Source organism: Protopterus annectens, chromosome 17.part0 (assembly GCF_019279795.1).
Source record: "Protopterus annectens isolate FY-2018-M chromosome 17.part0, PAN1.0, whole genome shotgun sequence".
NCBI classification, from domain to species: domain Eukaryota; kingdom Metazoa; phylum Chordata; order Ceratodontiformes; family Protopteridae; genus Protopterus; species Protopterus annectens.
In genome coordinates this window covers 581,911,945-581,927,259 of record NC_056751.1, presented here as the reverse complement: position 1 = coordinate 581,927,259, position 15,315 = coordinate 581,911,945, and the positions used below count along the sequence as shown (strand labels likewise).

General features: G+C 36.8%; 1 protein-coding gene across 1 annotated transcript in view; it reads left to right on the top strand.

Moving 5' to 3' along the window:
* The window catches only part of LOC122791693 (NACHT, LRR and PYD domains-containing protein 3-like), a 504,613-nt gene that overhangs the window by 435,614 nt on the left and 53,684 nt on the right, over positions 1 to 15,315 (top strand). The window contains exon 9 of the mRNA XM_044059586.1: positions 13,321 to 13,407. Coding sequence (XP_043915521.1) covers positions 13,321 to 13,407 — 87 coding nt within the window. The remainder of the gene's footprint in view (positions 1 to 13,320; positions 13,408 to 15,315) is intronic.

Here is a 15,315-nt window from a genome sequence, read left to right as displayed (position 1 = left end):
ATGTCATGTGTGACACAGACAATCTTACATCTATATAAATGAAAATAAATCATAGTGCACAATCTGAGATGCAAACATTATATCTTACAAACCGTGCCAACACAACTCTAGCTGCAAATATTATACAGCACTTTTAATATATCCAGTCATTGTCTGTCAACCATTACATAGCTCATTCATATCCTACCTTCTTTTAAATATTGTTCCTCCTCTGTATGTAGTGGTCCCATATTTCTCATTCTTTTCATGTGTAATTTACTCCTACCCTTTTCTAAACATCCCAATTTCAGTTGTTTTATCTCAATTACTATCTTTGTTACTTCTAGTAAAGTTGCTTTAGACTTTGATTTCCATTTTCTAGTTATTACTTTTTGGCAGCCATCACAATTAGGCTCAGCAAGGCCTTACTATGTGTAGCAATTCTAACTCTGTGCCATAGCTCAAATAATCACTTCCCTAGTCACTCCAATTTGCTCACCCAGCATCTCTGACAGAGCAGACTGCAGGGAATATTTAAAGTCAGCCAACTCATTATACTCCCAGAAAATATGTTCCCATTTACCTTACTTTCTTCCCTACCACATCTCCAACATTTGCTGTCTACCTGAGAAAAGATTCTTTGGAGCCTTCTTGGGGGATAAAAATATCTGTGTAAACGCTTCCAGGCAAAGATCCTAAATCTTCTAGATTTTGTTGCATATTTGGCAGATACACACACACACACACACACACACACACACACACACACACACACACACACACACACACACACACACACACACCAACCATTGTTTCTTTGTGAATTGTTTATTCTTTATCCAATCTCTCTTCCCAATCTTTTTGGTTGGGAGGGTGGCCTAATGGTTATCATGTTTGCCTTACAAACACAAGGTGAGGGTTTGAGTCTCACAAGGGATAATTGGCTAGGCTTAAAATGGCTCCCAAGGGCAGTTAGCCTAGTACTAATCTATGAACCTATGAAACCTATTAACCTCTTCTGACTGGTTCCTATAGTTACCATGCAATATTTTATATGCTGTACTAATTATTCCTTTCTTAATAGCCATTTGTGTTCTAGATTCTACTAAGAACTCTACCAGTGCCAGTCTTTCATTTAGGACCCCTATTTTTTCTATTTGCCTGTACTCTGATATCAGTCCTTGATATATGGAAGGCAATATCTAGACTGCAGTCCAAATAAGTTCTTGGCATCTTCCCATTCTATTATCTTCCTTCACTAGTTATTTGTTCCCAATGCCTTAGTTTCTTAGCCAGGTTTCTCCAATAGACTCGTGTCTCCTCTTGCCTGTTGTCTGTGTCCATTTCCATATTGATTTAGTTCTTAGAATACCTTCTGCTACTTTATAAAAATAATATTCTGTATGATTATTGTTGTTCTCCTTAAAGGTTTGTATCCAAAATCCCAGTCTCTCCCTGTTACTTGAACTTCCCCCCTGTTTTTTCATCATCTCTTTAAATTTTGAGTTCAGTTCTAGCTTTCTGCTTGTGCTATGTAGAGGAGCCTTAACTGTGCTGCTCTGAAATACCCCTTCAAATTGGATAATCCCAATCCACCCTGTCCTATTCAAAGAATAAGATTATCCCACTTGACTTTTGCCATTGTCCCATCCCAGATAAAATCATTCAATTCTTTATTAATTAGTATCCACAACTTCTCCTCTGGTTGATAAAAATATGCCTGACCTGTATATAAGAATAAAGGGACTAAAAACATTTTAACTGCTTTTATCTTAGTGTTAATGTCCATGTAACAGAGCTTCCACTTTCTCAGCTTTTGTATTACCTTTTGTTTAGCCTCTTCTCACATATCCTTAGCTGCCACACCAGAATCATTTTTAATCTATACTCTTAAATACTTAATTTTATCATGCCCCCATAAATATGGATACTGCTGAACTAATTTGTGTGTGGGTATATAATTCACCACTATTGCTTTTGTTTTAGCTTCATTAATTTTGTATCCCAAAAAGACCTGACATTGTGTCAAAATGTTCCAAAACATTGTAATGTCCCTTTCTTGTTTTGTCCGTTATAAAATATCTGCATATAGACAGCTTTTCCTGACTACCATTCAGTTATTATTATTTTGTTTGTCAATACTTCTAAATATAATACAAATAATAAGGGGAGAGAGGACACCCCTGCCTGGTTCCTCTTCTCAAGAATAAATTATCAGAGAGGACCCCACCAACTTTAATTTTTGCCTCCAATCCTTCATATATCCTCCTATTCAACCTTATAATTTTATCAGGGAATGTAAGTGCTTTCATTGCTCTGCTTATAAAGTCCCAGCTTACTCTGTCAAATGTTTCTCTGCATCAAGACCAACCAACAACTGTAGTATTTTCTTACATTCTGCTTCCATCTGGATCATCAGTGATCTGCTAATGCTGTCATCAATGTTCTGCTAATGTCAAATGTGTGCTTCCCCTCCATTGAAACACTGGAAAAGGTTTCACTGGATCAGTCTTTCTGTGTTCTTTATTACCAGAAGAACAAGAGGCAGAATCTTCTTCTGTTTCACAGCTCAACCTTTGTTGGGCAAACTTTTATATTTCTTTCTTAGCATGTACTTCATCAAAATGGTTTTGTTCCTCCAGGATATTTTGAAGATAGCTGGGTACATCAGTTTGAATCTCATGCCTTCTTTTTGACATTCCCTGAATAATGGAGTAAATTTGCTCTTCTTCTGCCTGGTGTACAATGAGCAATCATTCTCCATAAACACTCTGCTGTCTCCCATTTTTAGTACTTTGTCCTTCCATTAATAGTAAAGATACAATCCTACCAGTAGTAAGAGCTGATTCTGACAAAAGTGTGGCTGAAAGGCAAAAGTACTAAAAATGGGACATAGTACAGTGTTTGTGAAAAGGGATTACTGACTGTACACCAGACAGAAGTTCCAGTAATCAGGGAATGTGGAGAAGCAGGCATGAGATTCAAACTGCTGTACCCAGATATTTTCAGATTATTCATTCCTGGAAGGTTACAGTCATTTTTTGATGCAGAACATGCTAAGGAAATACAAAAGTTTGTCCAACAAAAAGTCAGCTATCAAACAGGGGGATATTCTGCTTCTTGTTCTTCTGTTTATAAAGCCCATAGAGAGACTGTGCCAGTGAAACCTTTTCCAGTGTTTCCAGTATTTCAAAGTAAAATGCTTGAGAGACAGAAAAAAGCACAAAAGTTGACTAGAAGAATGGGGAGAAAGTTGAAAATGAAGCAGAGAATTTAATTAACTTAATTTAATAAGGAAAAAAACAAGAAACTCAGAAATTGATGAATAAATGTGGGATCACAAGGCATTAATTGTATTTGTGAAGTATGGCGGAACAAGTAAACCTGGAAATATTGGACTTCTTTGACGTTAAACTTTTAGGAGACTCCAGAGTGTATACCTTAATTCATGTCATTAATGTTTGGAAAAACATTAGGCGAGGGTAAGATGAAGGAAAGAGTTAACTGTAAGTAGAACAAAACTTTGTTCTTAACAGTAGTAGTTTTATAATGCACAACATAATCTGAATGCTATAAAGTAGATCTTTCTCATTTATTTTTGAGTATAATAAGGATACTAAAGGAAACAGGTGCCCCTTTTTTCCTCCTTCTTTATTTCTTCTTGTACAGTTTTAAGATATCTAAGCACTGCAATATAAAAAAATCTGGTCAAAAGACCATGATACAAGAAAACAAATGATGTGCTTTTTCTTAATCTTGCATAGCAGAATGACTGGATTAGGGCCCTTGGCTTGACCTATTAACAAGTTGTACGGGGAAGCAAATAAAAAAGAACAGTAAATATAATAAAAAATTTTCCTCTAACAAATAAAGTAGTGTTTATATTATAGGCAACGGTGTATCTGGTTCTCACGTCTCTATGGAAACAATCTGATAAGGGGCAATAAAAACAGAATACGTATTTATTTCAATGGCTAGGAGATAATGTTTTATGAAAGCAATTGTGTTTTTCTAATCTGGGAGAAGAATAAAGCTAAGACAAAAATAGACAGCACTTAGTGGAAGTAGAAAGCGCAGGCTGTACCTTGCATATTATCATGGATAACCATCCTTACAGGTTAATCCAAGTGTGTGACTGTGGCTGTCACTCTGGGACAATTGTTCCTATTAGGAGGTTTAAACTTCAATATTTGAATATGTACATAGTTTTGTGTGTTAGTATTAAGTTAATGGGTTTTAGGTGTGTTCTAGGGGTGTTTTTTGTATGTTTTTTCTTTGAGGTTTTTCATTAAAACCAAACGTTTCATAAGATGTGACATAGGTTCAAATAGATATGACAAGAAACAACTGTGTAAAAGTTCAACCTGCCAAGCATTAGTTTATGCATGTAACACAAAACCACTAGACATTTAAAAAAAATTATTACACATAACAGGTAGAAATAGTAACTGCTTAGCACAATGAGACAACACCATGTTTTATCTTTAAATGTAAATGGTCTTGCAAATATATACAAAAAAGAACAGTGAACTATACTTAAAAATGCATACTACAAATAGCTGTGCTACAGGAGACACATTTGGAAAGAACTGACCATGCATGTGCATTTGATAAAGAAAGGATATATAATAAGTGGGACAGTAGCTTTTTTTATCATAATGTCTACTCCATCCATAATACTGTGGAATGCAAATGGCCTTACAGGTATAGACAAAAATGAGAGAGCATTGAACTATATTAAGAAATATAGACTGCAAAGAGCAATGCTGCAGGAGACACATTTGGAGAGAAACAAGCATGTGAATTTGACAAAGAAAGGATTTCAAGATGGATATTCAGAAGAATATCAGGGACAAAGGAAAAAAGGAATAATATTGATTGCTAGAGGGGCTCTAGTACTGATAGAAGAGGGAAAAAGACATTAGTGGTAAATTTGTGGTATCACGGGGTTATTGGCAAGAGAGGACAATTATGCTGACTTCAATTTGTATTTCTCCAAAAACTGGTATTATGGAGATTAAGGAATTTTGGGAAAAATAATCAGTTATATCAGGGAATATTACTTATAAGTGGGGAGTGGAACTTGATTTGCAATAGTGAGGATGGTATTAGTGTGACCTAGAAGGAGAAATACAACAAAGGAAGGTAGATTTCTGAAGAAATTTATAAAAATGTTTGGTATGGAAGATGTGAATTCAGTAATAGGAACTCAGATAGAATTTGCATATTGTTTTCCAAGGTACACTCACTGGACTATACTTAATAGAGATGATATTTCTTAGGAAAATGTGCATTTAATTGAAAGCTTTGATACACATAAAATTACTATTTCAGATCATGCAGAAATAAAAATCAAGGTAAAAATCCTGGGTAATCACATAAAGCAAGACACTGACACATTCCTAAATACATGTTAAAAAGAGAGGAATTTAAGGAATAAGTAGTGGAAATTATTCAAGCATTATTTAGGAATATAGAAATTTCTTCAGAATCAGTAGCTAGTGAGTGGGATAAAATTAAGTTTAAAAATACTACAGAAATAAAAGAAAAAGATATATGCTGAAGAAGTAAAAGGAAATATTTAGAGGAGCTAGCAAAGATTAAAGTATTGTAGAATAAGGACCATCTTACAACCCAAGAAGAGGATGAACTGCAGAGTACTAAAGAGAAAATAAAGGTTTGGATAACATGCTTGAGTTTAGAAAGGCTATTGTTAAACAACTATTTTTGATAACCACTCCAGAGCACAAAAACATTTAGCACAATGAATTAGGCAACTGAAGGTAGAAAGGGTTGTTGCCAAACTTAGGGTGGCTAGGGTAAGGCAAATGACCAGAGATCCTATAGATGTGTTAGAGGTATTTTGGAAATTTTATGAAAATTTTTATAAAGCAGAGGAATGTGGAAACCAAGAAAGAGCATAAATGGAAATATTTATGTAAGACTTAATCATGCCAAGATTAGAGGAGGATAAGGCTCAACAAGTAATAGTTAAGATAGAAGGAGAAGAAATAAAAATGGTAATAAGTCTCCAGGAGCAGATGGTACTCCTGTGGAATTTTGAAGGTTTGGAGGGAAGAAAATGATAAATATCTGGAAGGTTTGGTTTAATAATATTTTAAAAGGGGGGGAAGCACCATCTTCTTGGAAGAAAGCTATGGTGGCTGTAATACCTAGTGATGGTAAAGACCCATCAGACCAAGTGTCATATTCATCCATTTCATTTTAAACCAAGATTATAGGTTCATATGTGTATACTAGGCTAATGACCACTAGGGTCTTTATACGCCTAGCTGTGCAACCCAAATGTGACCCACAAATGTTATTTTTATAAAGTGTTTATGTGTATATATATATATATATATATATATATATATATATATATATATACTAGCGTAACAAATGGCAAGGACTATGTCAAAATCGATAGCTATGGATCACTGTGGTTCTGTGTAGGAGAGGCATTCATTAAATAACATTAATAGAACAATGATAACCCAAAAGGAAGCAGAATATAAGATAATGCTGCTAAATTTGGTGGATCTTGATGCAGAGAAAGCATTCAGCAGACTAGTCTGGGATTTTATGAGTAGTGCAATGAAATCATCTACATTCCCTGATAAAATAACAAGGTTAATTAGGCATGAGTGTCCTCTTTCCCCTTTACCATTTGCTTTATATTTAGATGCATTGCCAAAGAAAAGAAGGGACTCAGAAATTCAATGATATAACTGGTATAGTAATCAATAAAAGTTGACTCTATTCGCAGATGATATTATGTTATACTTGATAAATCCAGAAAAGGTTATTTTGATGTTGTGGAATGTTTTGAGAAGTTTCAAGACTTTTTAGAATATAAAATGAATGGAAATAAAACAAAAGCTATAGCCATAAATTATGTATCCACACACAAATTGGCTCAGCAATACCTTTATTTATGGAGACACTATAAGATGGAGTATTTAGAATTATAGTTTAAAAATGATTCTGTTATGGAAGATGAGTATATGTAAGAAGAGACAAAACAAAATATAGTACAAAAACAGGAGAAAATGGAAGCTCTTATTTATGGATATGGATAGTAAGATACTAGCAATGAACATATTTTACTCCCTTCAGTTTTACATACAGGTCAGACATATTTTTATCAACTAGAGGAGAGTTTTGGACAATAATAAAGAGGTGAAGAAATGTAACTGCAAGGGTAAATGGACAATAGTTAAGTGGGATAAGTTGATTACCTGATTTTAAGGGATATTTTATAGCTACACAGTTAAGGCTCCTATACATAACAAAAGCAGGAGGTTATAAGGGGATGATGATGAAGCAAGAGAAGTTAAAGAAATAAGGAGAGAGTGAGATTTTGCAGAAAATATTCTAAGAACTAAGTCAACATGGGAATGGAGAAAGGTTTTGCTAATAGGGATGACTGCAAGGAATCTCTGTTTTATGGATATGAATAGCAAAATACAAGCAGTGAAAATGTTTTTAGTCCCTTTAGTTTTATAAATAGGTCAGACATAGTTTTATCAACCAGACGAGAAGGTGTGGATTGCAATTAATAAAGATTTGAAGGATATTGTTTGAGAGGGGTAGAGGGCAAGAGTCAGGTGGGATACTTTGATTCTTCCAATAGAACAATATAGTTTAGGATTACCTGATTTTAAGGGATAATTTAGAGCTACATAGTTAAGGCTCATATACATAACACAAGTAGGAGGTTATAAAGGGATGATGATGAAGCAGGGGGATGTTAAAGAAATGAGTGAGTGGGATTTTGTAGGAATACTCTAGAACTAAGCAAACACAAGAATGGAGAAAGGATATTTTGACAATAAGGGTGACTGAAAGTAGCGGCACAGAAAATAGGCAAGAGGTGGATGGAATTTACTGGAGAAAACTGGCAAAGGAACCAAGGTACTGGGAACAAATAACTAGAGAGGGAACGGTAATAGAGTAGGATTAGGCCAAGAAGTTTGGACTGTAGGTTAAAGACTCCCTTCCCTATCATGGATTGATGTCACAGTCCAGACAAAGAGAAAAGGATAGGGGAGTCCTAAGCGAAAGGACTGCTCTAGTAGAATTTTTAGTTGAATCTGGAACAGAAGCTGCTTTAAGATGAATAATTAGTAAGGCATATAAAATATTGCATAACTATAAGAATCAGCCAGAGGAGTTTAGAAAAGATTATCAAGAGAGACTGGAAAAACAATTTCTAAGGGAAAAATGTGACACACAAATATTGCATAGGTATTTTTATACCCCAAACAGAATTTTTCCTCAGGTAGATAGCAAATGTTGGAGGTGTGATGGAGAATAAAGGAATGCATGGGAACATGTTTTTGTGAGTGCAATGAGTTGGTAGACTTTAAAAATTCCTTACAGAATACTCTGTAAGAAATATTAAGGGAGCAAATAGCTATAAGTAAGGACATTTTTTTTTGAACTGGAACACAGTATCTGAATTGCTTAGACATAGTAAGGCCTTATTAAATTTAATTCTGTTGGCTGCCAAAGCAATTACTAGAAAATGGAAATCACAATCTAAACCAACTGTATTTAAAGTATTGAATATTATAAAAGAGATAAAATGACTGTTAGAGGGATCCTTAGAAAATGGATGGAGCAACTTACACATGTAAGTGGAATGGAATTTGTGTGAGTAATACATGCAGAATAATGTTTGGAGGAGGAGTGATGTTTAACGGAAGGCAGGAACAAAACAATGTATGTAGTGTTGGACTGAAAAGCAATTTTTATAAATAAATAAAACATACATAATGTGTAATGTGTGTAAATAGAAAAATATTAATATGGTTTACTTTTTCTATTAATTTATATGTGTCTATGCCTTAAGTTGTACGTTAATATAAGTGTTTAAAATGTAACAGAAAACATTTGTATAGGACTGAACTGCTCTCATCTTAAAACAATGATGTGTCAAAGAAATTGCCAGTGAGGTACTCTATGAGCTATAAAATATTACAATTGCCAAAGAGATTGTTCCTGTGACCTACCTATATCCTGATGATAAGATTGTACAAGCAAATACACCATCCACATGAATGGTTTAATATTGTTGTACTTTATGTTTTCCTTTTACCAGATGTGTGTTGAACCTGCTGTGGCATTGTCATCTTTATCTTCATAATCACTGTCAGCATCATCAGCATTTGTTGGTGACTGTAAAGGAACTGGATTTTAATAGATTGCTTAAAGGGTGTCCAGGTAGCATGGTTTTGTAGCAGTATAGAATATAAATATTGAGTTATATAGCTGTTATTTAATCATTCCACATTTTTATTGCATATGATGTATTACAGTGCTGTTTCTGTATGCATGTGTCTGTCTCAAATTAATTCATATATGTCGGGTCTTTATCATATGATCGACATTTGAAAATGTTGAAGCACCTTTACTCGACACAAAAATGTCAAACGCCGAGTTTGTTGAATGGCCAAATTCTTTCCAAGGGAAAGAAATCGGAAGGCCAACAAAGAACACCACATAAAAACAAACATATTTAAACGAGGGACTGTGCCCCCCACACCCCTCCTAACTAAATATTCTAACTCCGAGACTGCACTACAGTTGGGGAAATGGCAAATGTGACAGAACAGCTAACCGATTTCTTTCCCTTGGAAAGAAATTGGTGATTTGGCCATTCGACAAACTCAGCGCTTGACATTTTCGTGTCAGGTAAAGGTGCTTCAACGTTTTCATATGTCGATCATATGATATAGACCCTGTATGTCATGTAAATACCATAACCTACCATAGTACAGCATAGAGTAGAGTGTTGTATATATTCTTTGTATAAACAGAACATTTAGCTTAATGGGGAGGCACGCTGTACAGTGCAGTGTGCCTTGAAGTAATCCCATATAACTAGAGTGAGGAAAGGACATAAATTGCAGTACATTGTCTTTAACTATTCATAGGTTCATAGGTAGGTACTAGGCTATCGGATGTGGGGCCTATACAAGCCCAGCTAAGAAGGTACCCTGGCTTTTCCCACCCAAGAAAATTATTTTCCTGTGCCACTATCAAGCAGAGTCACAGAGGTGATCCCCAGGGTGAATTTCCTATTTCCCATCTAATCATCAAGATTTTTCTTGAACAGTGCTAATGAGGAGCTTTGTTTGATATAGATAGGTAGTTTATTCCAGAGTATGGGAAGAGTCTGGGGCAGGAATCTATCCCTCCACCATGTTCTGTTTATTGTGGTGACAAGGTTTAGGTCCCTAGAGCGTGTAGCTCAGAGGGATTGGGATTTCTTTAAGTGGAGCATGTCCAACAGCTCTGGGTTTGACATAGCTTTGTATATTGGGCAGAGATCACCTCTGAGTAGGCAATATGCGATGGAGTAAAGCTGGAGTTTTTTGAGACGGTCTGTGTAGGACATCTGTTTGAGGCCGGTAATCCTCTTTGTGAGGTATTTCTGCGGCCTTTCCAGTTGTTGTAGATGTCTTGTGAGGTACATACCAAAATGGGTGTTGTACTCTATAATGGGTCTAATGAGTGATGAGTAGAGGGGAACAATGACCTCTTTTTTTCTGGATGAGAAACCTTTTGTGATAAGGTGTGCCATGTAGAAGGATTTCCTGACTACTGTGGTGATGTGATTATCAAAGGAGAGACTACTGTCCACCTGTGTCCCAAGGTCTCCTATCACACTTTCGGTGTTAAGTATACTACCGCCTATGTTGTAGTTCATGGGTACAGAGTTTTTACCAAAGGGGATGACAATGCACTTTTTGGCATTGAGCTTGATGCCATGGCTTTGACACCAGGCATCTGTTTCAGTGAGGCCCTTTTGTAGGATGTCCACATCGTTAGGAGTTTCAGTTATGGCTCCTAGTTTGCAGTCATCTGTGAACTTCATTAGCCAAAGACCTTCTGTGTTAGCCTGTACTTCAGAGAAGTAGATACCAAACAGGAGAGGACCCAGGACTGAACCCTGTGGTACTCCACTTGTCACTGGTCTGAAGTTGGATTTGGAGTCTGCTTTGTTCACAGTGTGGGTTCTGTCAGTGAGCCAGTTGGCAACCCATCTTGTGACATAGGGATTTATACCTAGTTTAGTGAGTTTATCTATAATTCCAGAGTGGGGGATGGTGTCAAAAGCCTTGGCAAGATCTAGATAGGCTGTGTGAACCACCTTACCCTTGTCTTTGGCTTTGGTGACTGCTTCAAAGAAGTCTATCAGGTTTAGGAGACATGATCTGCATTTTACAAACCCAAACTGGGTGGGGTGCAGAGTTTGGAGATTACCAATGTCTTTGTTTATAAGTTCCTTTATGATACGTTCTATGGCCTTGCAGACCAGGCTCATCAGGCTAATGGGGCAGTAGTTCCCGGGGTCCGTGGTGGTACCCCCCCTTGTGGAGTGGGATAACCATCACTGTGCACCATTCAGCAGGCACAAAGCCTGAGGTGAGGCTATGCTTGAACATGTTACTTAGGTGGGGTGCCAGTTCATTCTGTAGTTCATGTAGAACGCAGCATGGGATGTTGTCTGGTCCCATGGATGCTGTGTTCTTGGCTTTGGAGAGTGTGGTTTTTACCTGTGCAGCCATGATTACAGGAACCTTACATTCTTCCGGTATAGAGATGAGCTCTTTAGGGGGTGAGAGGGGGATAAAGTTAGCACTGAACCTGTCTGCCAGGACGTTGGCAATATCAGTTGGGTCTGTATATTTAGTGCTATTGTGCTGTAACTCAGAGCAGATCTGAGTGTTGCCATTGAGATTCTTGACATAGCTATAGAATGCTTTGTGGTTGTCTTTAGAATCAGTGGCGATTTTGTTTTTGTAACTAGCTTTGGAGGATTTTATCAGGGATCGCAGCTTCTTACTGAGGCTGACCAGGGAGCTCCTCCACTCATGGGATTTTACTCTCTTTTGTAACAGTTTCTTCCTTCTGTTGTACAGTTTCTTTATGTCAGGGGACCACCAGATTGGCTTCGTTTTTTTGGAGGATAGCATCTTGGTTCTGTTTGGGATAGCACGATCCATGCACTCATGTAAGTGCTTATAAAATGCAATTGTGTAGGATTCAATAGTCATAACTGTTTGTCCGTCTGCATAGGTGTCATGAAGTTCGCCACTTCTGTCTTAAGAAGCATGAAGTTGGCTTTGGAGAAATTTTTTACCATGGTTTCCTTAATGGGGGGGTGGGGGCAGGATGTGGATATCTAGGGTAATTAGCTTATGGTCGGATCGGACCAATGGGGGTTGACTTCAGGTGTGGAACTCATGTCGGTAATGACTAGATCTAGGATATTGTTGCCCCTGGTGGGGGTGTGGATAAGTTGATCAAGGGCACTGGAGTTTATGAATTCCAGAAAGTGTTGAGCGAAGGAGATGGTACATGAGTAGTTTTCCCAGTTAATGGTGGAGTAGTTGAAATCGCCCATTATTAGGGTGTTTGGTTGAATCCTAATATTTTCCAGTACATTAAGAAAAGGGGAGTGGGAATCCTGGGGCATGGTGGGTGATCTATAGAAAGCTACAATTTGGATTGCATTTTTGCCCAGAGTTAGTTGCACTTGGATAACCTCGGCTGCATTATGCTGAGCAACTAGCCTGGAGGTGTGGATATCCTTAATGAATATGGACACACCTCCGCCTTTGGTGTTCCGGTCCAGGTTACATGGCCGAAAAGTGTGGTATGAGATATAGCCTGGTAGTGCAGGGGTGCTCTCTGGAGCCTTGAACCAGGTCTCAGTCACTGCAATTCCTATAAGGATAGTGTCACATAATTATGTTTTGCTCCTTCATTTGCTTACACGATACTAACAAGTGTGGTTGTTCACATACTGGTTCCTGGCTACCTGTATATTGCCATCAAATGGGTAATGTCTACAAAAAGGGATGAATACAACAACCAAGAAAAGTACAACAGGGAGGGCAGTGGAATTCCATGATGATGGTGGTATGCCATTTGACTTTGGGTTTAAGGGTAGGGTCATGTTTTCTTTAAAAGCCTAGTCTATGTACTTCATTAGGACATCAACTGTACTGAAAATATTTAATATTTTATTTGAGTGTGAGAAAGTGTTTCTTTTTTTAATTCTGGAGTCACAGTTTTCATAATTTTAAAATTAAAAATAACATGGGATAAAATGCTTAATGCTCTATCACAGCATCCAGTGTTTTGATAATGTGTTTAGATAAGTTGGCACCTGATGTTAAGGGGGTTAAAGAAAGTGTGACATGACTGCCTGTCTCTTTGCCTGTATTCATGTAGCACATCAAAATGTTACTAAAGGGTGATGTCACTCACCTCCAAGATTCTGCATGAATGTGTATTTTATGTCTTCACTTTGCTTTTATTTAGATCAAACATTTGTGAAATGAGTGACTTCATGACTGAACGGCTGCATAAACTTCTAAAGACTACAGAAAGTGACTTGGAATACCTGGAGTAAGTAGTCAAAATGTAATGTCATACTGGAATGATGACAATGTTTGCCAAAAACTGTTGGCCTGCATATAATACAGCACTACTTTTGGGAGTTTGGGAATAAATTAATATGTAAAGCAATGTCCTATTTATTTACAGCTTGTTAAGCAGTATAATAAAATGAACAAAATAGAAACTGACTTCAGACATTGAAGTATTACACAGTATCTTGCAAAAGTGCAATTGATTGAAACAGAAGTCATCTAACATACACTTCATCTAAAAATCATCCTAACTCAAAAAATATAAAACAGAAAACAGAACATCTGTTTTTTTTTTTTTGTAGAGGGGCAAGCCCCCCCCCCCATACAACCTCCATGTGGGGGGGGTTCACCCTTCACCCCCACAGCATACATATACACAAACTCCATAGTCACACTGTAGTGGAAAAAAGCGAAAAACACTGAAAGTGCACTACCAGGTTACACAGTCCAACAAACAGTGGTAAAATAAGCTGCTATATCACTGATAAATTGCTAAATAAACTAACACCAGTGATAACAATATGTTAAGCTCTCCTTATTGTCACAGTTGCAGATAGTAGTACATAGTATAGGCTAGCATTAGATGAGGTGATATTAGACCACTTTTTAGACCATTTATGTGTAGTTGAATTGATAGATCAATTGAAGGCAACCAGTATCTTCAACAACTACAAAAGGCCAGCACTCTCGTACTAATGTATACCATTGTACATCTAATCAGCATATCCAGCACATCAAACCATGAAACAGAATTCAAAACCCATTTTTTAATTCTTTAGTTCGAAAATAAAGGAGCATTTAAGCACAAACACAGACTTTGTTGCATATTTGGGAGACATAAATATATCCACCAATTGTTTCTTTATGAATTACTTATCAAATCTCTCTTCCTAAGCTTTTATAACCTCTTCTGATTCCTATAATTATCATGCAATATTTTATATAGCCTAGCTGATTATCTCTTTTTTAAGAGCAGCTTCTGTTTTAGATTCTATTTAAATCTACCGGTGTTGGTCTTTCACTTACAATCCCCCTATTTCTTTCTCTTTGCTTATACTCTGATATCAGTCCTTGATAGGGAAGGCAATCTCTTGCCTGCAGTCCAAATGAATTCTTGCCCTCTTCCTATTCTATTACCTTCCCCTCCCTAATTATTTGCTCCCAATACATTGGTTACTTTGTCAGTTTTCTCAAGTAAATTCCAGCTACCTCTTGCATATTCTCTGTACCCCTAATTGCAGTCATCCCTATTGGCAGAATCTCATTTTTTTCATCCCTGCTGCTGGCTTAGTTCTTGGAATACTTTCTGCCATTTTATGATTATAATATTCTGTATGGTTATTATTATTCTCCTTAAGAATCTGCATCCAGAATCCTAGTATCTCCTTGTTTCTTGAGCTTCCCTCCTGTTTGATCATCATCCCTTTCAACTTTGAGTTATAGCTTTCTGCTTGTGCTATGTATAGCAGCTATAACTGTGTAGCTCTGAAATACCCCTTCAAGTCAGGTAATCTTAAACCACCTTGTTATCCCACTTAACTCATGCCCTCGTCCCCTCACAGATAAAATCCTTCAACTCTTTATTAATTGCAGTCCACAACTTCTCCTCTAGTTTATAAAAATACACATGACCTGTGTATAAAACAAAAGGGACTAAAACATTTTCAGTGCTTGTATCTTGCTATTCATATCCTTAAAAGAGAGCTTCCAATTTCTTAGTTTTTGCATTATCTTTTTAGTCTCTTCCCACATATCGTTAGCTGCCATAACAGAATCCATACTCTTAAGTATTTCATTCTACCATGCGCCATAAGTATGGGTATTGCAGAACCAGTTCATGTCTGGGTACGTAGTTCACACCTATTGCCTCTGTGTTATCATCATT